The sequence below is a fragment of the Emys orbicularis genome, chromosome 9 (assembly GCF_028017835.1).
Source record: "Emys orbicularis isolate rEmyOrb1 chromosome 9, rEmyOrb1.hap1, whole genome shotgun sequence".
Taxonomy (NCBI): Eukaryota; Metazoa; Chordata; order Testudines; family Emydidae; genus Emys; species Emys orbicularis.
Genome location: NC_088691.1, coordinates 75,163,267 through 75,188,004, shown reverse-complemented (window position 1 = coordinate 75,188,004; position 24,738 = coordinate 75,163,267). Strand labels below are relative to the sequence as shown.

Here is a 24,738-nt window from a genome sequence, read left to right as displayed (position 1 = left end):
GTGGCGTTGCCACCGAGGATAGCATCCAGCTCCTTATAGAACCAGCAGGTCTTAGGTGCAGCACCGGAGCGACGGTTTGCCTCCTTCGCCTTATGGTACGCCTGCCTCAGCTCTTTTATCTTTGCACTTCAGTGTGTCCCGATCATAGCCCTTTTCACACAAGCCTCGATAAACCTGCCCATAGGTATCAAAATTCCTATGGCTCAAGCGCAGCTGGGACTGTACAGCCTTCTCTCCCCATGTACTGAGCAGATCCAGCAACTCCACAGTGGTCCAAGTGGGTGAACATTTGCTTAGATAAGCTGCCATGGTCACCTGGGAAAATGTGATGAGACCTCTCCAGGCTGAGCCAACAGGAAATGGAATTTCAAAAATTCCCGGCCCGGGGCTTCGAAGGGGGATGGGCGGATGTAGTTCAAACTGCTGACCAGAGCGGTCAAGATGGGAATTGTGGGACACCTCCTGGAGGCCAATTAAAGCGATAAAATCAAGTGTGTTGTCTACACTGGCACTTTGTCAGCAAAAATTTTGTACAAAAAGCCTTATGTCTCTCGTCAGGATGGCTTTATTTTGTTGCCAAAACAGGGCATTTTCACCGCCAAAAGGTGCATCGCAGAGTGTATGTATTCACTCTTTTGTCGACAAAACTCTGTAGTGTAAACAAGGCCTTAATGTTGTTTTGTGAAACTGGCAGTCATGTAGCACCACATTTTAAAACCTGACTTGTTGACTGATTTTTTTGGGGAGTGTTAAATATCCATCTCATTGTGATGATTAACCTGCGGTTTTAACTCAGTCTATACTGGAAGCATTAAACACACACACACACACACACACACACACACACACACACACACACACACACACACACTGAGAAAACAATCCATTTAAGAACATCAGAACAAGTCAACACAGCCACTCATGTCACTATGTTTGTATGAAGGCTCTCTAATGTTTGACAGATTACTTTTGATCATCTCTTCTTTAGATTACTTTATTTTATTTTTGTAAAATAAATGGCTAAATGTATTGTCATCTGTCAGCAGGTGAATAAATTGCTAATATTCAGTAAAAGGTTTTTGCTCTTCAAATGTCTAGACAATTTTGATACAATATTTCAACAGCTGAAACAGAAGTCGATTTATATGACAGCAACAATTTGTGTTCAGTACTCATACAATAAGTGTATTTAAAAGAAGTTGCAGAAGACAACCTAGTGGTTTAAACAGGAAACTATTTAGTGCTGTGAAATGAAGAGAGTAAAAGTGGAATACTATGTTTGCATCTCTGTCTTTCTTTTCTCTGACAGGTTGATAATGTATGGCTTTGTGAAGGCCATGCTACATGTTGGCCAGTTAAAAGGAGGGGATTTTCACTTCACGGACTGTTTATTTTTTGGCTCGTTGATGTCTGCTACAGACCCAGGTAATTGTTTAATTTTTTTTTTAATTTTTGGCCACAAAACTGTCAAATGTGGAGACCAGAATATAATGTTTCCATCTGCCTTCCTGATTTTACTCCATTTGCTATTAAATAGCTGATAGATATTCTCGTAACCAGAAATGTTAGGTCAAAAGAAACATTTCACTATCTGGAAAGATTCTTCTCTTATTTATGTTAGTAGTTAGTTTAATTGTGCTTGTTTAGTCCACAAACTTTGAAATGTTGAAATGGACCAAACTCTAGAGGATGCCTCCCAGTGTCACTAAGGAATAATAATACTAGGAGATAGATCCTTCTGTTCTAGATACGCAGTGTCAAATGTAACATTGATGTAAGTGGGCGTACCCTCCCCACTCACGTCTTCCTCCCCCTTTTTAGGTCCTGATCCAATTCCCAGTAAAGTCAATAAGAGTCCTTCTATTGACTTTAATGGGAGTTAGATCCTGCCCTTAACTATCAATGTCTTGTTCTCTCATCCAGTTTCAACATTTCAGACAGTGTTATTTGGTCCCTTTAATTCTATCCATGCATTTTCAATTTCTCAAAGAGATGGAAATTTGAATTAAATGCTTAATTGCTTTAATGATAGACAGTCAAAAGCATTTCACTGTGGTGTAGGATCTGCTAGTGGACATACAATAGAATGTTAACCATAAAAACTGTACTAATAAGAGAACTCATTCTACTTATTATTGTTCAAATACTGGACTTTGATGTGTGCTGCTAGAGTAGGAAGGAGAGTGGCAATTTGACACATGATAATTGGTGATCTCCTAACAAACGAAATTATCTGGTCAAATGTTATAGAAATAAAATGGAATAATAAATTACTAGCTAAGTAAAAATTTTATTTTCCACCTGATTTTTCATCAGTACATTGGATTACAAGGTGTTGTTTTTTAAATAAATGGATTATAATTGCCCTTGGTTGTGAAAAGAGATTAAGCCTAAGAAGGTGGTAAAAACTAATCTGTTGACAAGGCAGAAGTTGTTTCATATGAGCTTCTTATTTATCAGATTAATGACAAAATGGAACAATTTTATATTATATGTGAAGAATATAGCTCTTAGAAATGTAAACACAGATATGCAAATGAGAGGTACAGAATATTGTGACATAAGTGTTGAGAATGGGAAGACAGTGATGTAGCAGTCTAGGACTTGTTTTTTGTTTGTTACTTTCTCATACATAGTTTTATATAAAATCAATAAAGAAGAGGTTCTCCAATATGCAAAAAGCAACAGAGGGTCCTGTGGCACCTTTAAGACTAACAGAAGTATTGGGAGCATAAGCTTTCGTGGGTAAGAACCTCACTTCTTCAGATGCAAGTAATGGAAATCTCCAGAGGCAGGTATAAATCAGTATGGAGACAACGAGGTTAGTTCAATCAGGGAGGGTGAGGTGCTCTGCTAGCAGTTGAGGTGTGAACACCAAGGGAGGAGAAACTGCTTCTGTAGTTGGATAGCCATTCACAGTCTTTGTTTAATCCTGATCTGATGGTGTCAAATTTGCAAATGAACTGGAGCTCAGCAGTTTCTCTTTGGAGTCTGGTCCTGAAGTTTTTTTGCTGTAAGATGGCTACCTTTACATCTGCTATTGTGTGGCCAGGGAGGTTGAAGTGTTCTCCTACAGGTTTTTGTATATTGCCATTCCTGATATCTGACTTGTGTCCATTTATCCTCTTGCGTAGTGACTGTCCAGTTTGGCCAATGTACATAGCAGAGGGGCATTGCTGGCATATGATGGCATATATAACATTGGTGGACATGCAGGTGAATGAGCCGGTGATGTTGTAGCTGATCTGGTTAGGTCCTGTGATGGTGTTGCTGGTGTAGATATGTGGGCAGAGTTGGCATCGAGGTTTGTTGCATGGGTTGGTTCCTGAGTTAGAGTTGTTATGGTGCGGTGCGTGGTTGCTGGTGAGAATATGCTTAAGGTTGGCGGGTTGTCTGTGGGCGAGGACTGGCCTGCCTCCCAAGGTCTGTGAAAGTGAGGGATCATTGTCCAGGATGGGTTGTAGATCACTGATGATGCGTTGGAGAGGTTTAAGCTGAGGACTGTAGGTGATGGCCAGTGGAGTTCTGTTGGTTTCTTTTTGGGGCCTGTCTTGTAGCAGGAGGCTTCTGGGTACACGTCTGGCTCTGTTGATTTGTTTCTTTATTTCCTTGTGTGGGTATCGTAGTTTTGAGAATGCTTGGTGAAGATCTTGTAGGTGTTGGTCTCTGTCAGAGGGGTTGGAGCAGATGCGATTGTACCTCAGTGCTTGGCTGTAGACGATGGATCGTGTGGTGTGTCTGGGGTGGAAGCTGGAGGTATGAAGGTAGGCGTAGCGGTCGGTGGGTTTTCGGTATAGGGTGGTGTTAACGTGGCCATCGCTTATTTGTACGGTGGTGTCTAGGAAGTGGACCTCCCGTGTAGATTGGTCCAGGCTGAGGTTGATGGTGGGGTGGAAGCTGTTGAAATCATGGTGGAATTCTTCCAGGGTCTCCTTCCCATGGGTCCAGATGATGAAGATGTCATCAATGTAGCGTAGGTAGAGAAGGGGCGTGAGTGGACGAGAGCTGAGGAAGCGTTGTTCCAGGTCAGCCATAAAAATGTTGGCATATTGTGGGGCCATGCGGGTGCCCATAGCGGTGCCACTGGTCTGGAGGTATATATTGTCACCAAATTTGAAATAATTGTGCGTGAGGATAAAGTCACAGAGCTCAGCAATAAGTAGTGCTGTGTCATCATCAGGGATACTGTTCCTGACAGCTTGTATTCCATCTGTGTGTGGGATGTTTGTGTAGAGAGCCTCTACATCCATGGCGGCTAGGATGGTGTTTTCTGGGAGGTCACCAATGCATTGTAGTTTTCTCAGGAAATCTGTGGTGTCACGGAGATAGCTGGGAGTGCTGGTGGCGTAGGGTCTGAGTAGGGAGTCCACATATCCAGACAGTCCTTCAGTGAGAGTGCCAATGCCCGAGATGATGGGGCGTCCAGGATTTCCAGGTTTGTGGATCTTGGGTAGTAGATAGAATAACCCCGGTCGGGGCTCTAAGGGTATGTTGATTTGTTCCTGTGTTAGTGTAGGGAGTGTCCTGAGTAGATGGTGCAGTTTCTTAGTGTATTCCTCAGTGGGATCTGAGGAAAGTGGCCTGTAGAATTTGGTATTGGAGAGTTGTCTGGCAGCCTCCTTCTGGTAGTCAGACCTGTTCATGATGACAACAGCACCTCCTTTGTCAGCCCCTTTGATGATAATGTCCGGGTGGTTTCTGAGGCTGTGGATGGCATTGCGTTCTGCACGACTTAGGTTATGAGGCAAGCGATGTTGTTTTTCCACAATTTCTGCCTGTGCACGTCGGCGGAAGCATTCTATGTATAGGTCCAGACTGTCATTTCGACCCTCAGGAGGAGTCCATGTGGAGTTCTTCTTCCTGTGTTGTTGGTGGGAGGGTATCTGAGTATCAGTGCGCTGTTCAGTGTTATCTTGAAAGTATTCTTTGAGTCGGAGGCGGCGAAAGTAGGCTTCCAGATCACTGCAGAACTGTATCATGTTCGTGGGGGTGCTGGGGCAAAAAGAGAGTCCCCAAGATAGGACAGACTCTTCTGCTGGGTTGAGTGTGTAGCTGGATAAATTGACGATATTGCTGAGTGGGTTAGGGGTACCCCTGTTGTGGCCCCATGTGGCAGGTAGGATTTTAGACAGCTTACGGTCCTTTTTCCTTTGTAGAGAGGTGAAGTGTGTAATGTAGATCTCCTGTCTTATTTTAGTAAAGTCCACTTGTGTGGAGGGTTGGTTATTTATGAAAGTCTCCAGGTTGGAGAGCTCTTTCTTGATGTTTTTCTGTTTGCTGTATAGGATGCTGATCAGGTGGTTCCTCAGTTTCTTTGATAGTGTATGGCATAATCTCTCACTGCGGTCTGTGCAGTATGTAGATAGCAATGGATTTTTCACCTTCAGTCCATTTGGTATGATGTCCATCCGTTTGCATTTGGAAAGGAAGATGATATCTGTCTGTATTTGTGCAAGCTTCTTCATGAGGTTGATAGATTTCCATTCCATACGGCTAAATGCAGTGCCTTGCATGGTGTCAAGTATCAGAGGGGTAGCCGTGTTAGTCTGAATCTGTAAAAAGCAACAGAGGGTCCTGTGGCACCTTTAAGACTAACAGAAGTATTGGGAGCATAAGCTTTCGTGGGTAAGAACCTCACTTCTTCAGATGCAAGTAATGGAAATCTCCAGAGGCAGGTATAAATCAGTATGGAGACAACGAGGTTAGTTCAATCAGGGAGGGTGAGGTGCTCTGCTAGCAGTTGAGGTGTGAACACCAAGGGAGGAGAAACTGCTTCTGTAGTTGGATAGCCATTCACAGTCTGCAATATGCAAGATGCTTTCCCACTGAACTTGCATATGGACTTGGACTACCACTGTACTTGTGTTTGGACACACTGGGGAAAGTGTTTGAGGGTCTTGAAAATATACCTAATACAGATTAAATCTGGAAACACTGCAAGCTACTGTAGAGACTTATGAAAACGTGTTCATCTATGAAGGAAAAACTGTAATACTGAGAATTTCCTGAAATACATTTTAATATTTTTCATTGCCTAAATTTTTTGTTAAATTCCCCTAAAAATTTCTGCATTAAGTTTTGGGATACCTGGGAAATCCCCTCTAATTTCTGGAATGTAACCACACCATCTCTGCAATACAGCCTTTTTATTTTCCATGGCCAGAAAACAAGTTCTGTCTGTCCCTATTGAATCTTTCATTCTACAAAATATGTCTTCCCCTAATAATTCTTTAGAATTATCAGGAGAAGACAATGATGTTCCAGGCAAACCTTCAGATGGTTTTACTTCATTTTACTTTGAAAAGCACAGGCTTCTATATGCAGTATTCTCCCTTCTGTGCTTATATAAATGTAGTTTTAAACACCAGAGTTATGTGTATATTTTTTTATAATGCTGATCAAGTGGCATAATTTATCAAAAGTAAAGCAAATCAGATGTAATTGGAGGTATCATCTATTCTCATTACAGAAGAACATAATCAATCAGCTGAGAACTCTTGTGATCAACTGGATAATTAGTGCTATTACAGGTGCAGCTTTAAGTACCTCAAGTTTTGTGGCTAACTAGATAAGATATTTCAGTAATGTTGAAGTATTAACAAGAGGAATTTAGTCCTGCTTGCCTGCTTTTCCTGGCTGAGCTTGCATTATTAAAAATGTTACTTTTGTTAATTTATTAAACTAAATACATTGCATCCTAACCTGCTGAGGGTTTGCGCTATGATTTTATTGTTATTATGTGTATGAAAAGAAGAAAAAGGGGCTTTCCTTTTCTTAATTTTGGGTTTACGTTGTCTTATAAGACTTCCTAAAATAATAGACCAGATTATTTTTTAATATCTCAAATTATAATTCAGTATGGGCAAAGAAGGCATTCAGATTACTGAGCACAGTTATGTCTGAAGCAACCCCTCTCTGCCACATTCATACTAGTGACATTATTCAAACTTATAGAGTGAGGAAATATTCAGGCCCAGATTCTCAGCTATGATTCTGCCAACAGTCCTACGGGGCTGATGCAGCAGCTAGGAATTATGGGGGTGTATGGACTCCCCAATAGAGTTGGTTGCAAATATCTTCATGGAAAATTTGTCCCTGTTTTTGTCATTTCAAAATTCAACACACCAGCCATCTCCTCTATACCAGCAGCAGGCAGGTGGTGACTTAGAAGCCGCAATGTGGAAACTTGTCCTGAGCATCGGAGATCCACAGCAGTTGAGATCCCCATGCAGTACATTATTTGTAACAGTGTCCCAGGATGGGACATCTGCAAGGACTGAATTTGGGGCCTCTGGATCTAAAAGCAGGATCCTATAGTGCTTGACAGATAGTAGCAGACCCATAAACCTGTTAAGCGTCCAATCATAAGAGGGAAACAAAGACTCGCACATGGTTAATGTAGTTCTACACCCCCTGTGATCCCCATATGCCATGATGATCTTCTCTGGTCTAGATAACCCCTCTTTAGGGTTATTTTCCACAGGGAGTCTAGTACTGTGCAGCTGCACTGTGGTGCATGATCTGGGCCTCAGTTTATATAGCAACACAGTTGGAAATAGTTGATTCAAATAAGGAAGTCTGAGCATATTGTTCCTATCTGGTGAAGAAACAAAAATGTCAGTCTTCTAACATGTGTGTTACCAGATTTGCCAATTACTTTGGAGTATGCTCATTTATTAGGGTTACTCTTTGGGGGGGAGGGTCTTTAATTCTATCAATGTACTGCTTGTGTCACATGTGTTTTCATATGGAGCTCTACATCTCCCTTCTGCAAGTCCCCTCCCAGTGGAGCTTTCCTGCAGGACCTAGGTTCCCCAGGGCTGGGTTCCTCCAGCCCCAGAACCAGATGAACGAACACACACACACACACCCCTACCTACCTACCTACCTGAGTGGACTGGGTCAATCAGCACTTTCAAGCTGACCCCTTATATGTCCCTGGACTCAATAGGCTGGGCCAAGCAGCACTGTCAAGCTGCAACCCTTATATGCCACAGGCATCAAAACGGAATAGAGTAAGCCTGAGCAGGCTGGGTCGAACAGCACTTCCAGGCTGCCACCCTTATTATGCCCCTGACTCAGCAGACTGGGTCAAGCAGCACTTTCAAGCTTCTACCCCTATATCCCCCTGGACTCAGTAGTCTGGGTCGAGTAGCACTTTCAAGCTGCCACCCTCATATATCACAGGTTCAGCACGTCCCTATCCCCGCTTTCACATTACAGTTGTACTGGTAATAACCCACTTGATGAGCAAACCCCACAGTATTTTTGGGTGCTACAGGGATCTTTAGCTTAAGTAAGAGAAGCATTGCTGCAGAGTAATTGGGGAAGCTAAAAACACAAAAGAGTAAAGTTCAGAGAGAGAGAGAGAGAGAGAGGGAAGCAACCAGCTTAACCATAAAAGTTATTTATTGAATAATAGTGATAACTACACAAGGAGACCCTAAACCAACATAAGTTACATTATTAAAGGTTACAAAAGTCATATATAGAAAACTATACTTGATCAAACAAGTTAGGGTTAGAAAGTTCTACCTGATGTAGAAAAGAAAACAGAAAGAGAGGGATCTCACCACTTCCATGAAGCTTGAACTGGTCAGGGTTCCCAGGTGATGGTGGTAGCTCAGGGTACTGAGTGCTGGAGACAGGCAGAGCCCCCAGCACAATCAGTCAGGAGAAGATGAAATCCCAGTGGAACTGATGCAGAGTTTGGATCCATGCATCAGAATACATTTGAGCATGGGTAGGGGTTTTTTGCAGGCAAACAACAATGGTTCAAGGGAGAACATTAGATTTGTTTATGGGTAAACTGATGACTCAAGGGTTTTCTTTAAGCTAGACAATAGGAGCTGATCACTCCTAGCTATGGGTGGTGTTCCTTCCAGGGAGCTCACAATGCAACTAGGCTGCTTCAGTATTTTGGATATCAATCAAGGATGTATTACTAGAATTGGTCTGATAACTACTGAGCAGGGTGTGTGCAGTCATGGGTTCATTAACATCTGGAGCAGAGATCCCCCATCATGCAGTGCTTCCCTGCGTTTCTGGTCCCAGAGTTCGGTGCGGTTCTTGCCTTGGAATCTCTGTTCTCCATTCTGTATGCTAATGGAGATGCCTCCCTGTCCCATCTTTGATGCAGATGAGGCTAGGGGAGTTTCCTTAATCCTATCACCTTTGTCAGGAGGGGTCTAGGTGTGTCTCCCACCACCCTTCACTGCTCTCTGCAAGTCTTTTCTCTGATGGGTTTTGGTTCAAGCAGAGGCTGGAGGGGAGGGGGGATGTCCTTCATGAGTCAGACAGGCTAGATACTGCGCCCTGGTTCCCCAAGAACACAGAGCTGACTGGTATCATGTGTGCCGTATAATTTAAGATCTGCTGTGGTTACAAGTATCAGAGGGGTAGCCGTGTTAGTCTGAAACTGTAAAAAGCAACAGAGGGTCCTGTGGCACCTTTAAGACTAACAGAAGTATTGGGAGCATAAGCTTTCGTGGGTAAGAACCTCACTTCTTCAGATGCAACAGACTGCATCTGAAGAAGTGAGGTTCTTACCCACGAAAGCTTATGCTCCCAATACTTCTGTTAGTCTTAAAGGTGCCACAGGACCCTCTGTGGTTGGTTACAAGTGCATCATTGACTTAGAGTACCCCATCTACCATAGTAAAGACTACATATCCAGGCCTGCTTCCTCTCTTCATTGTGCTGATGGGTGAAACACAAAGTTGCATTCAGATAAATATCCAAAATTCCTTATTATCTGAAGTTCATGTTGGGATATTCCCTCAATGTGAGTTAACCCTCTGTTCTTCCATTGGACACAATCCATCAGCAAACCCTAGCTCCTCTTTCTGCTAATTCTCCCTTCAGTAGTAGCACCCTTGGTAAGATCCATTTTTTCATCATCTGGTGGCAGATCTTTTTTTCTGAGAGAGGGCTGTGCAATTCACCCCATTGAAGAAGGACCCTCTGCTAGAGTGAGGAGAGGACCTCATGACCTGTGCTGAAACAGTCCTGCTATTAGGGATAAATTAAATGGTAAAGGAGTCTTTGCATTGGTGAAAGTGAAAAAGATATAACAAACTGAATTGACTCTGAAAAAAATTTGGATTCATTTCTCTCTTGGCCAAATTCATTTGTTCATGTTTAGTTTCTATCAACTAAGCAATCTAAATGTTGTACTATAAAACAGACCTTAGGCATTTTATTGGATTCTGGCAAGGGACATTCCTTCTTGTGTCTGAAATTCTCCTTGGCCAATTTATGATACTAAGTTATAGCTGAGTAGCTTTGTAATGGATGCATTTCAAAGGTTCAGGTCAGATAACTGGTTATCTGAAGCTGATATCCATCTCCTTTGTTCAAAATAAGGCCAGATTTTTGAAAGAGTGGGCTCCCAGCATTTCCAGACATTTTGATTTCCTTTCTTGGGAGATTTTAGCTGTAAACAACAAGAGAACAGTTTCCTTTCGATATTTCTGCACCTCTGCTTCTGCTCCTGGCCAAAGCCAAGAAGTGAAAAGGTGTGTTGGAAAGTAAGTGAAACATTAACCCAACATTTTCAAACCTTGGTTCCATTCTAATTTGGAGTAAATTCTTACTCAGTTGTATCTGATTTCCTAATCCCAAATGAAAGTTTCAATAATTAGAATATAGAAATAATTAGAACAAAAAGCTGAGTCCCAATTCTTTCCTTCCTTACATGGGCATGTAGTGGTGTGGGGGCCCTCCCATTCCAGGTCCTCGGGAGTCCACCCGCCTCACTATGTCACTGATACATCGGCCGCCATGGGGAATGAAGCGGTCTCCGCTCGCAGCTGGGGCCCAGGCCTGTGATCAGGCTGGGTGGGAAACAAACAGTCAGTTGGCCCCAGCCTTGGATCAAGGTGGGGCAACCCAGAGTCTGGGGCGGGGAGACCGCCACCCCTGGGTTGGGGTGGCAGGGGGGACGCAGGCCCACCCACTCCACTGCGTCCCGGCCCAGGGCCCTAGCAGTGACAAAGCGCTTTGTCACTGGGTCAGCGGGAATCCACGCCGCAACACGCTGACTCACCCTCTGTCAGTGTTGCAGCCAGACAGGAGTCTGCTAACCCTAGGCCACTTCCACACTCCCCTTCTTGGAGTACCTGTTGCTGTGAGGAGGGGTCGAGGTTGATGGCGGCTTCCGGGACCGCGAGCAAGACTTTGGGGGTCTGGTCCATTGGTGGTCCGGGCCAGTTGTCTTCTCCCTCCGGGTTCAGGTCCAACAGCAGTCTGGGCGGTCCGGGCCAGTTGTCTGCTTCCTCCAGATCTGAATCAGCTAGTGGCCCTGGTGGCCCAGGCCAGTCCTCTGCTCCCTCGGCACCCTCTGCCGCTTCCCAGCTCAGGAGGCCACAGGAGGCATCTGGTCTCTCCGGTGGTTGCCTACCTACTGAGTTTTCTGGGCCGCCTTTTATACTTTCTGCCCCTCCCACCCACTTCCTGAAGGAGGGGCAACTAGGCCCTGGTTCCGCCCACCAGGGCTCAATGCGGGGGCCCTCCCACTCTGGGTCCTCTGGAGGCCACCCCGCCTAACTACAGGGTGCAATTCTCATTGACTTCAAAACTGGGCAAATATTCTGCATCATTAATAGCAGTAAGAGAAATTAGTCAGAGCAATGCTCTGATTCTATGTACTCACAACTGGATAATATGAATGCCATGGGTGTTCACATTAGCAAAATGACTTGACCTTTGCCTTAACCATAATAAAATGGGAGAATTGCTGGAAAGTGCTGCTTTAGGGCTTTGTCTTGGGTGCTGTTATTAGCACACTATTGTACAATGACATTCCAATCTAAAGACATTTTACTTACCCGTAGCACTTTAAAAAAAAATTTCTGACATTTAAAGCACGGGAAGCACATTTACCTCCACAGAGGTTTGCTGAAGCATAACTATTTCAAAGCTACATGAACTCCCTTACCTTTGGTCATATTGATAATCACAAGGCCCTTTTCTATTTGGAGTTACTATGGTTACAGCTGCACAGAAGATGTGAGTTGTACTGTGGTGTGTGGGGATTTTTTATAAAAATAGATATTAACCACCAGCTAGAGCAGTTCTGGCTCTTTACAAAATCACCACATTGTGTTTAAAAAGATAATTCATAAAAACAGCGGTAAGACATTTCATAAACTGTGTGTAAATAATGTAAATTTAAAATATCTTTGTAATTAAAATGTTTTGTTGATGCTTTCTCCCTTTTTCTCATTGAGCTAAGCCATGAGTAGGATGGGTGACTAGTAGTGTCAGGACTCTACAATTCAAATGGGAACTGTTACTTTTAGAGAAAAGCCTTTTCTGTATGGGTGGTTTAGTTGGATTGTCTGTCACCTTATTTTCTTCCAGTTTGTCATTGAACTGCCTGTTAGGATCTGGGCTTATCAGATATGACAGATGATTGTTAACTTTGTTATAATCAGAAGATTAAGAAGAGACAATGGCAGCCCCTTTGATCATTGTTTCCAGTATAGGTATTTAATATTTCATTTTATATATAGTTTACTTTCTTTTATTTTGATCAGATCCTCTTTTTTCTAAATCACATATACTGATCTCATTTATTTTCTGGCTCCACTTTCTGGGTCTCCTAGTTCTTTTCAGCAACAGAACAACAAGAAAGTATTGGATATTGTTAGTCTGAATACTGCTGTGATTTCTTGACATTTCAAGAATGTTTTTACAGGAAATTAATTACAGAAAATTACAGGAAATTAATAGCAAGCGGAGCTGCTCCCATGTATGCCAAAAATATCCTTTATAAACCAACTTCATAGACACCTGTGTTGACTTGGGTAGGGCCAAGATTGTGCTAGATTGAGCATTTGCTAACACATGTTACCTCAGCGATGAAATACAGAAACTAGAGAACCAGATTTGTCTTAGCTCAAATACTAAGAAATTCCCAGACACTTCATCAGCTTAGGTTTCCTGTCACCGTATTTTTTAATGAAGATCATCAATGTGTTGGGAATCAGGAAATTAATATGCCATCTGCACTTATGGCAGAGTTTTCTACTTCATCAAAAAAGTATTTGTGTGCAGTTTTCAAGGCAATATCTATCTATCTATCTATCTATCTATCTATCTATCTATCTATCTATCTATCCCTCCACTTATACTTACATGGAAATCTGAGGGCAAGATTTCAATCCTGAAATAGGCTAAATTATTTAAGCAAAAGTAGTTTGACTTTTGCATACTCACTATAAAGTATTTGGGGAAGTACCTTGATTATTTATCATACTATATAAAACCTTGCTCTATCTATTCTTAAATGTCGTCAAAAAACAACACAGTGTAGCATCTAATACTATGTTTTATTCTAACTATAAGGTAAAACTATGGTATCACAGATGTTCTGTGATAACTGTTGGCAAATAACTTTTTAAAGGAGGTCATTCTACTTTCTAAAAAGCATTCTCACTGTAGTATAATTTAAGATATCATCCTCCAGGTATCCAAGTATTGATAAGTTATTTTAGTAGGTCCATGCATCATCCTGATTACTACTTACATACACATATGGCTTTCTGTAAGCAGCTCACAATTAATCCTGTGACCTGCCATTCAGCAGAAGAACTCTGTAGAATGAGGGGGAAAGAAGTACACGCCATAAAAATAGATATATAAATCTCACATCTGGTCCAAATTATTGCAAATTCTGATTCAAAATAATCATATAGACTATCTTTGAGTCCTTAACCCAGGTCAATATGAAATCCAAGCCATTGTAGTTTACAACTCCAGAACTCTTAGTTGAGAGACTTCTAGAATCTATCCTAGGCTAGACAACAATCTGTGGTCATCTACACTTGCAAGTCTTATCTTATCTTCTTCTCATATTTTGAGAGAGCTTGTTGGTGTGGTGACTTAATGGCTGTAATGTTTGTTTTGATTCTTCTCTACCCTTTTATTCATTTTGTTTGAAGAGATGCATAGAGAGATTTCTTTGTGCAGGCCTGGATTCTTGATTCCTTACATTGGTTTTGTCTGGGTTTACTTGTCCTTTAAAGCTGGTGGCAGAATCTTCCAGGACCAACATTAGTTGTTCTGAAGGGGGGAGGGGTCCTGTGGGTCAGAGGGCACAGTTATTTCATAAATTCCAAGGCCAGAAGGGCATCTAGTGTGCCCTCTGGTATAACACAGGCCGTAGAACTTCTCCAGAATATTTCTTAGAGCAGATCTTTTAGAAAAACATACAATCTTGATTTAAAAATTCCCAGTGATGGAAAATCCACCACAACCCTGGGTAAATTGTTCTAGTGGTTAATTACCCTCACTGTTAAAAATGTATGTTTTATTTCCAGGAAGAATTTGTCTAGCTTCAACTTCCAGCCATTAGATCATGTTATACCTTTCTCTGCTAGATTGCAGAGCTCATTATTAAATACTTGTTCACCATGTAGATACTGATAGATTGTGATTAAGTAACTCCTTAACCTTCTCCTTGTTAAAATAAATAGATTATGCTTCTTGTGTCTATGGCTGTATGGCATGTTTTCTAATCCTTTAATCATTCTTGTGGCTGTTCTCTGAACCCCCTCCAATTTATCAACATCCTTCCTGAATAGTGGACAGCAGAACTAGTCAGAAGTGTCAGCTGGAGATTCCCCTGTTTATACATCCCAACACATCAGAATATTATGATATCCTAACATACCAGAATATTTCAACAAGCACCAATCCCTTAGATCATTGTTTTGTACACTGTAGTCTTGTCAGCTCGGAGCTCTTTGTTAAAATGTCCCACCACTGTACTAGTGCTGGTGTCGCTCCCCTGGGTGGAAACAACAGCTGTTGGCATTTTTACTAAGAGGGGGGTTAGATAGCATAGTGGCTAATAATGTTGGTGGGCAATCTGCAATGGTGAAAGATTGTAATGGCAATTTCATTGTAAACTCAGCCTGTGAGACTCTTCCCTAAGGAAATTTAAGACTTTTCTAGTGTATGGTCAAGTCCAGGGGAAACAGGAGAGAGAGGGGGCACTTGAAAATGGTAAAACCGAGCCCACCCCGGAATGCTCAATACCAAGTATAGATGGTGGCTTCTTGCTTGCTAAGTGGAAATGGGACAGCAAGAGAGAACATGCTCCTCCATACAAAAACTATCATATATAGTACCTTCCAATGCAGCAGCATTTTCATTATTTCCCAGTAAGATTCCTTTCCTTTCCTTTCCTTTGTTTCCACTCCTCATTTATAAGTTGCTTTATTAGGGGAAGCCAAAGTGGTACATGGGAATTTTGCTTTAGAACAACATTCCTATGTAGAACTCAGGATCAACTAGAAACACGAGTGCACATGGGTTGAAATCCACACCTCATCATGCAGCCCTCAGCATCAACTACTACAGCTCTTTGATTTCATGCCCAGAATAAGGGAATCTTTCTAGAAACCCACTGATACCCACTGAAGGAACTGAACAGACATTCAATGCTCATTTCCCTCTCTGGTTTTCTGTCTCATGTAGGCTCTCTTTTTGCAATCTCACAGCCAATTGTTACAGGGGTCTCTCCTCTGTTTTTGGTACCAAACAAGCCCTATCAGGGTTGGATCTGGAGTTTAATAAACTTTGAGGGAGAAGCAGTGGAATTTAGGAAAGAAATCCAGGTCACTAAGGGCTTGTCACTTAAAATGCTACAGCAGCACAGCTCCAGCACTGCAGCTGCACCGTTTCAGTGTAGACACTTCCTATGCCTATGGCAAAGGTTCTCCTGTTGGCCTAAATAATCCGCCTCTCCAAAAGCCAGTGCCTAGGTTGACAGGAGAATTCTTCCATCAACCTAGTGCTGTCTACACAGGGACTTAGGTTAGCTTAACTGCGTTGCTCAGGGGTATGGATTATTCACACCCGTGAGCAACATAGCTGGGTTGACCTAATTTTCTAGTGCTGTTGGCTTAACTAAATTGCTCAGGGATGTGAATTATTCGCACCCCTGAGCAGTGTAGCTGGGTTAATCCAGTTTTCTAGTGTAGAATAGCCCTGTTGGAATTTCCCTCTCCCCACACTGTTCAGGGATTGCTGGGAGATGCTGTTCTATGGCATTCAATCTATAGCTTGGTCCAGGGGCAGGGCATGTTGCAAAAAGGATTTATCTAAACTCTGCCTTCTCTTCAGATGTGGGAGAAACTTTGAGAGAGCTGGAGGGGCTAAGAAGTCTCTCCCAGAAGAAGGGGCAAGTGATTCATTATTCTGTTGATTTCTTCATTATTTTTATGCATTTTAGGCTATGTCTACACTAGCACTGTTGTCTGTATAACTTATGTAGCACGGGGCTGTGAAAAAACACACCCCTGAGCAACATACGTTACACCGACAGAAGTGCTGGTGTGAACACCACCATGTCGGCAGGAGACGCTCTCCCACTGACCTAACTACCACCACTCATTGGGGGTGGTTTAATTATGTCTACAGGAGAGCTCTCTCCCGTCGGCATAGAGTGCCTACCTTGGTACAGCTGTGCCACTGTAAGCTCTCTAGTATAGCTATGGCCTTCATTTCATTTGACTTGGAGTCAGACCCCTCTAGAGAGGGGCTCTGATAACTTCCAGAAGGCTGGGGGAGGAAGATACTTGAAAGGGAAACGTTTTTTTGTTTGTTTTCTTGGAAATAACTTCATCAGTGTGGATCTTTGTTTGGTTTGGCCTGCCACACCTATATAAACTTTTCTGTTGACCTTAGTTACTGTTTACTTTTCCTATTACTTATTTCACAGTTTCTGGATGATTTAGTTGGGGATTGGTCCTGCTTTGAGCAGGGGGTTGGACTAGTGACCTCCTGAGGTCCCTTCCAACCCTGATATTCTATGATTCTATGATTCTGCATTTAAGACCTTGTCAATAACTTAATATTAGAAGTGGCAAATGCTTGTTTTCACAGATATGGGAGAGTGAATCATTTTCTATGGAATAGGGCATCCAGAATGGTACTTCAAAGCTGCTGTGTTAATCTGGATCGTGGTACATAAAACCCCATAGGAGAACTGAAGATCAGAATTGGGACTCTAAACTAATACTAGATTCCAAACACTCCCACTGGTGAACACGTGTTGGAAAATCCTTTCAGCACTAGTTTCAGTTCTACCAATATTCTGTACATAAGGTCCAAAGTTCTAGAAAGAGAAAAAAATCACCCACACAAAGCAAACGGTGGTTTGTGAATCTTCAGTGGTAGCTTTAGTGTAAAAATTCCCTTTTCTGAAATGTCAGATGTAAACCTGAAACCCTGGAGGCACTTCTAAACTTCAGGATTCCTTTGCTATGAAGATTTAGTCAGTTGCACAATTATGTACCAGGATGAGCACCAGTGAAGCAAACGCAGTGAGATACTGCATAATTTTCCAAACATACAAATCATTAGGAAGCTTTACATTAAATTTTTGGTAGAAAGGGAAACCTCTGTTTGTTTCATGAAAACAGTGAATATGAATAGTAATACAGAGCACATGCACAATACTTTTCACTCATAGAACTCAAAGCACTTTACAAAGATGGGTCAGCATTATTATGCTCTGTTTACAGATAGGGAAACAGAAACACAAAGAGGCTAAGTGACTTTCCCAACATCAGTTTCCTTCTGACCCAAATTGAACGAGTTATTTCATCAGTAATCTCAAAATATAAATACAAGTTTTTAGGGAAAAAATGTTAAAATGAATGACACTAAGTGTTTTATAAACATCAAAGAATTAAGCCTCACAATCTATTTGGGAGATCGGTAAGTATTAGCATTGTCTTGTTCATGAATAGGTAAATTGGGGTTCAGATCTCACAGGAGGTCCATGGAAGAGCCAGGGATAGTCCCTGAGTCTCCTTACCTCCAGTTCTGTGCTTTAGTCACAAGACTATTTCCCTGATATTAGGGGTAATCAAAGGTATAGTTTTAGTTTGTGTAAGACTGAAAGGTGGCAGGGAGAGAGTGGACATTTCTAGTTCATGTAAAGCAGCAAAACTCTTAAAGTTATTGCTGGATTTAGGGAGCTGGTGTACTTAAATGTATCCCTTTTCTAATGTATTTCATTCAATTAATGTGCAAACTGTCATGTTACATTGTTTAGACGTTAAAACATGCTTATCAAAACTCATTCCCTCCCCTTTAGCTCATTAGCTATTCTAGAATTATGAAAATAACAAGCTTGCTTTGCTCTGTATGTTTCCTTCTAGTGACAGTTCTGGCTATTTTCCACGAGCTGCATGTGGATACAGATCTGTATACCCTCCTTTTTGGAGAGAGTGTCCTAAATGATGCTGTGGCTATAGTTCTCACATAGTAAGTACAAACATCTGTATTCCTTAAACAATGAAATAACTCTGAATTGTCTTGGTAAATAGCTCTCTCCATACAAATATCAATGTAGAGTTTAAAGATTGCATTAAAGGGGTACACTTCTGGAAATGTAATTGGTGCATTAAGTACTCAATTTGCAATGTTAATGGGAGTTGTGTGTCTGAACTGCAATTTTTGGTTGTGAATACTCAGCCCAGAAAACAATAAATGTTTTAAATGTGTATATTAAATCTGATTAATGTTCTACTCTAAACAATGTGTCTGAATGGAGTTGTGCTACTGGATCCTGTAAACATGGGAGGTTTGCCAGATTGGAGGCAGAAGTTCAAGACCAGAAGCTATCTCATACTCCTTTTTTCTGCAATCTATTGTTTTCCAAGGCAAAACCACAAAGCAGTGCAGTGTAGTACTGCTTATCCCACTGTGTCTATTAAAACCAGCAGGCTTTCAGCCAGTAAATGTAAGATAATATTTCATAGCACCTTTCATTCCCAAGGATCCTAAAGCACTTCACAAATGATGGGCTACATTTACCCTGGGTTTATGCTGCCATATAAACACAAACCCTAACTACGTGATTAGAAGGTTCCCAAGTTGGCTTCAACTGCCATGTCTGGCACAGCCTATCATTCTTTGGACCATTGCTAAAAAAGTAAAACAACCGCCCCACTGCACACTCAGAATGTGTTCTTCAAAGTTTCAATCAAACCTGATTTTCATAAGCATGCCAAAAGATACTTCTCCTCAATGAAGACTATTTCCCTGCTAAATGTCTTCTTTGGACACTACAGCTGTTCAAAGACAGATTGCAGGATTTCTTTTAAATTGTGAAATGTTTTTTTCCCCTCTCTCTTTATAGTCAATAACAATTTAACTTTTTTGCTGATATGTCCAGAAATATTTAACAGGCAGTTACCAAGTCTGGAAAATTTACAATCATATAGATAAAAGATTTGAAACATATAAGCAACTGAAAATAGGGGGAAGGGGGTAGTACAGAAATATTCCAGCAACCTTAGATATAACTCTCACTACATGCTCTAGCTATACTAAAATATGAAAATAACTAACAAGTGAGTGAACAAGGCCTTGGTTCAGAAAAGCAATCCTATTCTGCAATTAAGCATGTATTTAACTTCTGTTGACTTCAATATAAGTTATGTACATGCTTAAAGTTAAGCATGGATGAAACTAAGCACATGTTTAAGTCTTTCTTGAGTCTGGGCTATAATGCAGCCACCTCTGGGATGGAACACAGCAACTGTCTGATAACGCACAGCAATACTACTCAGAAGTGCTTTAAGGACAAGGCATGTAGAAGAATTTCATACCCTGTTGAAGTTATAAAGTGAATTTTGGTAGACAGTACGTAACGAACCAAACTGGGGGGTTTTCTCCTTTGTTGTGACGGCTTGTTTTCACAGCCAGTACATAATTCTTGCAAGATATGTAAGATCAGCGTTAACACTCCTATTTAATTGTTCATTGTCTAAATACCAGTCCTCTTACATTCCCCTACACTTAAGCCCTGCTATTGTTTTTAGAGCAAGAACAACATTTCCATCTACTGTCAAGAGTGTGAGCACATAATCTGATGATTATATGTAGCACAGATGTCACATTCAGTAAATGCAGTCAGAACGTGTACCTTAACAGAGTATCTGTTGTATCAGAAAACAAAATGGACAAAGGGAAATTTAAATCAGAGACTAGAAAAACTGAAAGAATTGTCACAAAATAAAAGCACACAGTTAAAATAGGAATCTACTGTACTTACCAAACATATAAGAAATACACAGATGGGTTTCTTTCTCTGATTCTGTTGTATTTGAGCTGAGCTAGTGCAGGATATCCTAGCGAATAGTTATGTAACACTTACCTAGAAGCAACTCAAACAAACAAAGAAACAAAAAAGCCAGAATCTGTAAAGTATCATTCGTTTTCAGCAGTTGGGCTGCCAAATAACATAGACTTCTTCAAAGGTCAAGCTCTGAGGAACCACTGAAGTACAACGCAAATCTCAAAAGCCCAGCAATATTGTATAGTCCACAAGTCAGGAGTTTCTAACATCTCCTCTTTTCCCTGTACACAAATACAGGTCATAGGGTTTAGTCCATCAATCTGCAAGTGGAGACTGAAGATAGCTAGGACTATGCTTGCTCTATACACTAGTTTTTCTTCAGAGCTTTCTCATCTGTTTTTCTCTGTTTCTGACAGATTGTAACCCTAGTCTCTGCAGTAGGATCTGTTTACACTAGCAAGCTAATATATTTTTCTGTATATTTTCAGTAGTGAAATTTGCATCAGACAGTAAAGGAAATGCCTACACTCCTATAGATGAGGTTGAAAAGAATCTGGGTGATGTTTAATTTCTAGCCTAAATAATGAGTTGTTGTACCAATTGTGTAAACCTCAACCCTACCATGATCTTCTTTCCTGCAGGCTTTTAAGTAAAGATGAACTGCTGATAAAGTCAACTTCAATGACTTAGCACCCCCGTAAATCAAACAACTTTCTTCTAGTTGCATGCAGAAGTATTGTGTTCTAGTGTTAAGACAGTGCAGCAACTTTCATCCCATGGCACAGACGCCATTTTATTTTTACTTTTTAAAAGTGTTACTCAAAGTTTTTTTCAGTGGGGTGCAGTGGCAATGAGTGTATAACTAGACTGGCGGGGGAATATTTCAAAATGTGATGCTCTATACACAGAAAGGATCAGTAGTAATAATACAGTGCTATGCTCGTTCATATATTATTTAATGAGTAAAGAGAAGAGAGAATGAAAGAGGGGCTGCAAAATGTGTTTCATCGGACAGCTAAAGAAACCCTAGGCAAATGGCTGCAAGGCTGACTCATTTTAAATTCTAAGGGGGATCTTACATTTATGCATACTGCCTCTTACCCCAGAGGACCCAAAGTGATTAAAAATGATGTGCCCGACCCTTTGTGGGTTGAGTGTGGTTTGGGAGGAGAGAGAGAAGGTTCAGTGTTCCTCCAGCTCCACTTCACCCACTCACAGACAAACAAACATGACATGGCTGCTTGTCCTTCCTGAATGGAAGGGACAGCCTACTGCACACTAATGGGGTCATGTTGGCACAGGTTTGCTCCCCCTATATTTCTCCTCTTTTATACATCAGTCAGTGAGAAGAGGATAGTACTCAGGTGAGCTCACACGACACTTTTTATATACATTTAGTAAGTGACGCTACTCAGTGTGCTACCACAAGAGGGATTCCACCTGCCTTTAAATAACACAGGCCCAATGCCTCCAGATACCATCCGCATGAGCACTTCAACTCCCCCACCATTACTAGCAGCTTTCCAGTGTAAGGTTGCCAGGTGTCCACTTTTCGACCGGAACACCTGATCAAAAAGGGACTCTGGTGGCTCCAGTCAGCACCGCTGACCAGGCCGTTAAAAGTCCAGTTGGTGGCCAGCATGCCCCTCCAACTCCTATGCAGAGGGGTGGCCATGGGGGCTCTGTGCGCTCTGTGCAGGAACCACGGCCAATGGGAGCTGCGGGGGTGGTGCCTGTGGGCAGGAGCAGGGCACAGAGCCTCCTGGCTGCCCCTTCACGTAGGAGCCGGAGGGACATGTCGCTGCTTCCTGGCAGCCGCCTGAGGTCAGCGTTGCCCACAGCCCACAGCACAAACCCCCTCCCGCACCCAAACTCCCTCCCAGAGACCGCACTCTCTTTTGCACCCAACCCCCCTGCCCCAGCCTGGAGCCCCCTCCTGCGCCCCAAACTCTTCATCCCCGGCCCCACCCCAGAGCCCACCCCCCCCACCAGAGCCCTCACCCCCTTCCCCACCTGGACCCCCCTTTCACACCCTGAACCCTGCATTTCTGGCCCACTCTGGAGCCCGCACCCACAGCCTGTAGACCCTCCCGCATCCCGGCCCCAGCCCGGAGCCCCCTCCCACACTCTGAACCCCTCGGCCCCAGCTCGGAGTCCCCTTCAGCACCCCAAACCTCTCATCCATGGCCCCACCCCAGAGCCCGCACCCCCAGCCGGAGCTCTCACCCTGTCCCACACCCCAACTCCCTGCCCCAGCCCGATGAAAATGAGCGAGTGTGGGGGAGAGCAAGTGACGGAGGAAGAGGGGATGGAGTGAGCAGGGGTGAGGCCTCAGAGAAGGGGTGGGGCAGGGGTGGGGCCTCAAGGAAGGGGTGGGGCAGGGGTGTTTGGTTTTCTGCAATTAGAACATTGGCAACCCTATGCCAGTGGCCCTTAGAACCATATTTTAGTCTGTATAGTTTTATAGTTTCCTTGGTAATGAATGCTATAGATCAGGTTTTCTTGAGGCTTCCATTATACTCCCTTATCTACAAGCAGATCAGCATAAGGGGATCTTAGCAGACCATAGTTGTAGTAGTAGCTACAGAATGGCTGGACAGATGTTATGTTAGTGGGGGAAGATCAGCAGCACAAGGCCAGGAGGATTTCACCCTCAATAAGTACTTTATACAGATGCCCAGTATAGTGGGCATTCAGCCCTGGAAAGGTGACAGCAGCCCTGGAGAGGGCTGCATCAGGGTAAGAGAGATTAAGAATGGCTGGGGAAGCTGAGTGGGTAGCTGACCACAGCTGTAGCTGGTTTAATGAGGGCCCAGCTGGCCCTTAGAAGAGGGCAGTGAGCCAGGAGCATAGAGTCTCTCTCTAGCAGTAGAGAGGGAAGGGCCTGGCTGCCTGGAAGCTGAGAGGGGACCAAGACTGGAGCAGGGCTGGGGGAAGGCCAGAGGCGCTGGGGAGCTCCAGCCTAGAAACCCCCTAGGCTGCAGGCCTTGTTAAAGGCCAGAAAAAGGTACTGTGGGGCAGGGCTGGGGGAAGGTCTGAGGAGCTGGGGAGCTCTGGCCTAAACCCCCCCCAGGCTGCAGACCTTGTTAAAGGCCAAAGAAGGGAACTGGGGTTGCAGAGGGCAGCCCAAGGGCAGGCAGAGGCAGCAGGTCGAAACCCCCCCTTGCCTATGATGAATGGCGTGTACACTGCAGTCCACCCCAGGGAGGGGGGGCTAGATGGTGGCTGGCAGTAGCCATATACACTGAGGCGAGGTGGGGATAGGGGGTTGGGGGTTCCCCTGAGCGGGGAGACCCAGAGACTGTGGGGGTACTGCCAGGGGGCAGCCCCCAAGGGAAAGGGGCACCGGGGTCCAGGAGGGACACGGGGGCCAGCGACAGGCGAGACACCAGCCGACAGAGGGCTCTCCTGGGTCAAAGAGCTAATTCCCAGGACGACCGACAGGAGACGCTGCAGGGGTGAGTCGCCATCACGTTACACCCAGCAATTTGTATCATTAACACAAACTATTTCTTTGAATAAAATCTCAGAATCCCCATGGAGAATAACTACTCTAAAAGACAACAAAGATGTAACTATTCAAAATTAGTAGGTTTGAACCTGTTTTACACTGGGGCTTTAAGTTCTGGAAGAATAATCTACAGTACTAAGAAAAGCCCAAAAGTGCCTAAGTTAGTCTTTCCAGACTAATTATTAGAAATTGTCTTTCCAAAAACACTCAGGAGATGACTGAAAATTTCTTTCCTTATGCATGCAAGTCTGTGTGACTGCTTGTACTAGCAACCAGGTATTTCCTGGGCACATTGTTTTCCAGGAAATTAATTATGCTTTGTAGCAATAGTATTAGCTGTGCATCCTTATATGAAAGCCTTATAAAATGTGCATGACAAAGTATATATGATATTTACTGGCATCTGTCTCCTTTTCTGTGTCTATTTACAGTGTTTGCTCAGTGTATGGAAATAATGTATATGGGGGCCTACCCCAAAATATGAAACAAACAATATATATGCATGAAAAGTAAGATATTTGAAATACTCTGTAATGTTGGGTATGGTTAAAAATATGAGTTCAGTCTCTGTCTTCAGATAGCTTCTAAATAATAAAACAAGTGATTTTGGATGATGGATGATTGGAATTTTGTACACAAGGAGCAAGATATTTCCAATCATATCTTCAAGCCATTTTCAAGGAAAGAAATTATTTTCATAAGGCTGGGACAGTTATCTGTCGGTTCTTCTATAACTCCTAGAAAGACAGAATATTATTCTTCTTGAAAATCATGCTACACTTCCTCTTGTAGCTCTATATCAAAAAAGGTAACAAATACGAAGACTGATTTTCCTTTGATTATTATCTAGGAGTTGCTGTTGTATGCAATGAACCTCTTTCTTTAAAGGTTTTAAATTATGAGATTTTTACCACTGCGTGTAACTTATGCCTCCTGTGTGACTTTTCAGACAGTCTTATAAAGTAAAAACAAAAAACAGAACACATATTTATTTAAAACATTTTCCTCTGCAAGGTCCAAAAGGCATAAAAGAGACTATTTTCTTAGCTGCCAATTTAACAAGTTCCAACCTGTGGAACTCTTTTCCAGGGGATGCTGTAAGGGCCAAAAGTATAATTGGGTT

General features: G+C 42.7%; 1 protein-coding gene across 2 annotated transcripts in view; it reads left to right on the top strand.

Moving 5' to 3' along the window:
* SLC9A9 (solute carrier family 9 member A9) overlaps nt 1–24,738 on the top strand; it is a 344,452-nt gene that overhangs the window by 104,501 nt on the left and 215,213 nt on the right. For both annotated transcript variants that reach the window (XM_065410670.1, XM_065410671.1), the window contains exons 5-6: nt 1,310–1,425; nt 18,180–18,285. In XM_065410670.1, coding sequence (XP_065266742.1) covers nt 1,310–1,425; nt 18,180–18,285 — 222 coding nt within the window. The remainder of the gene's footprint in view (nt 1–1,309; nt 1,426–18,179; nt 18,286–24,738) is intronic.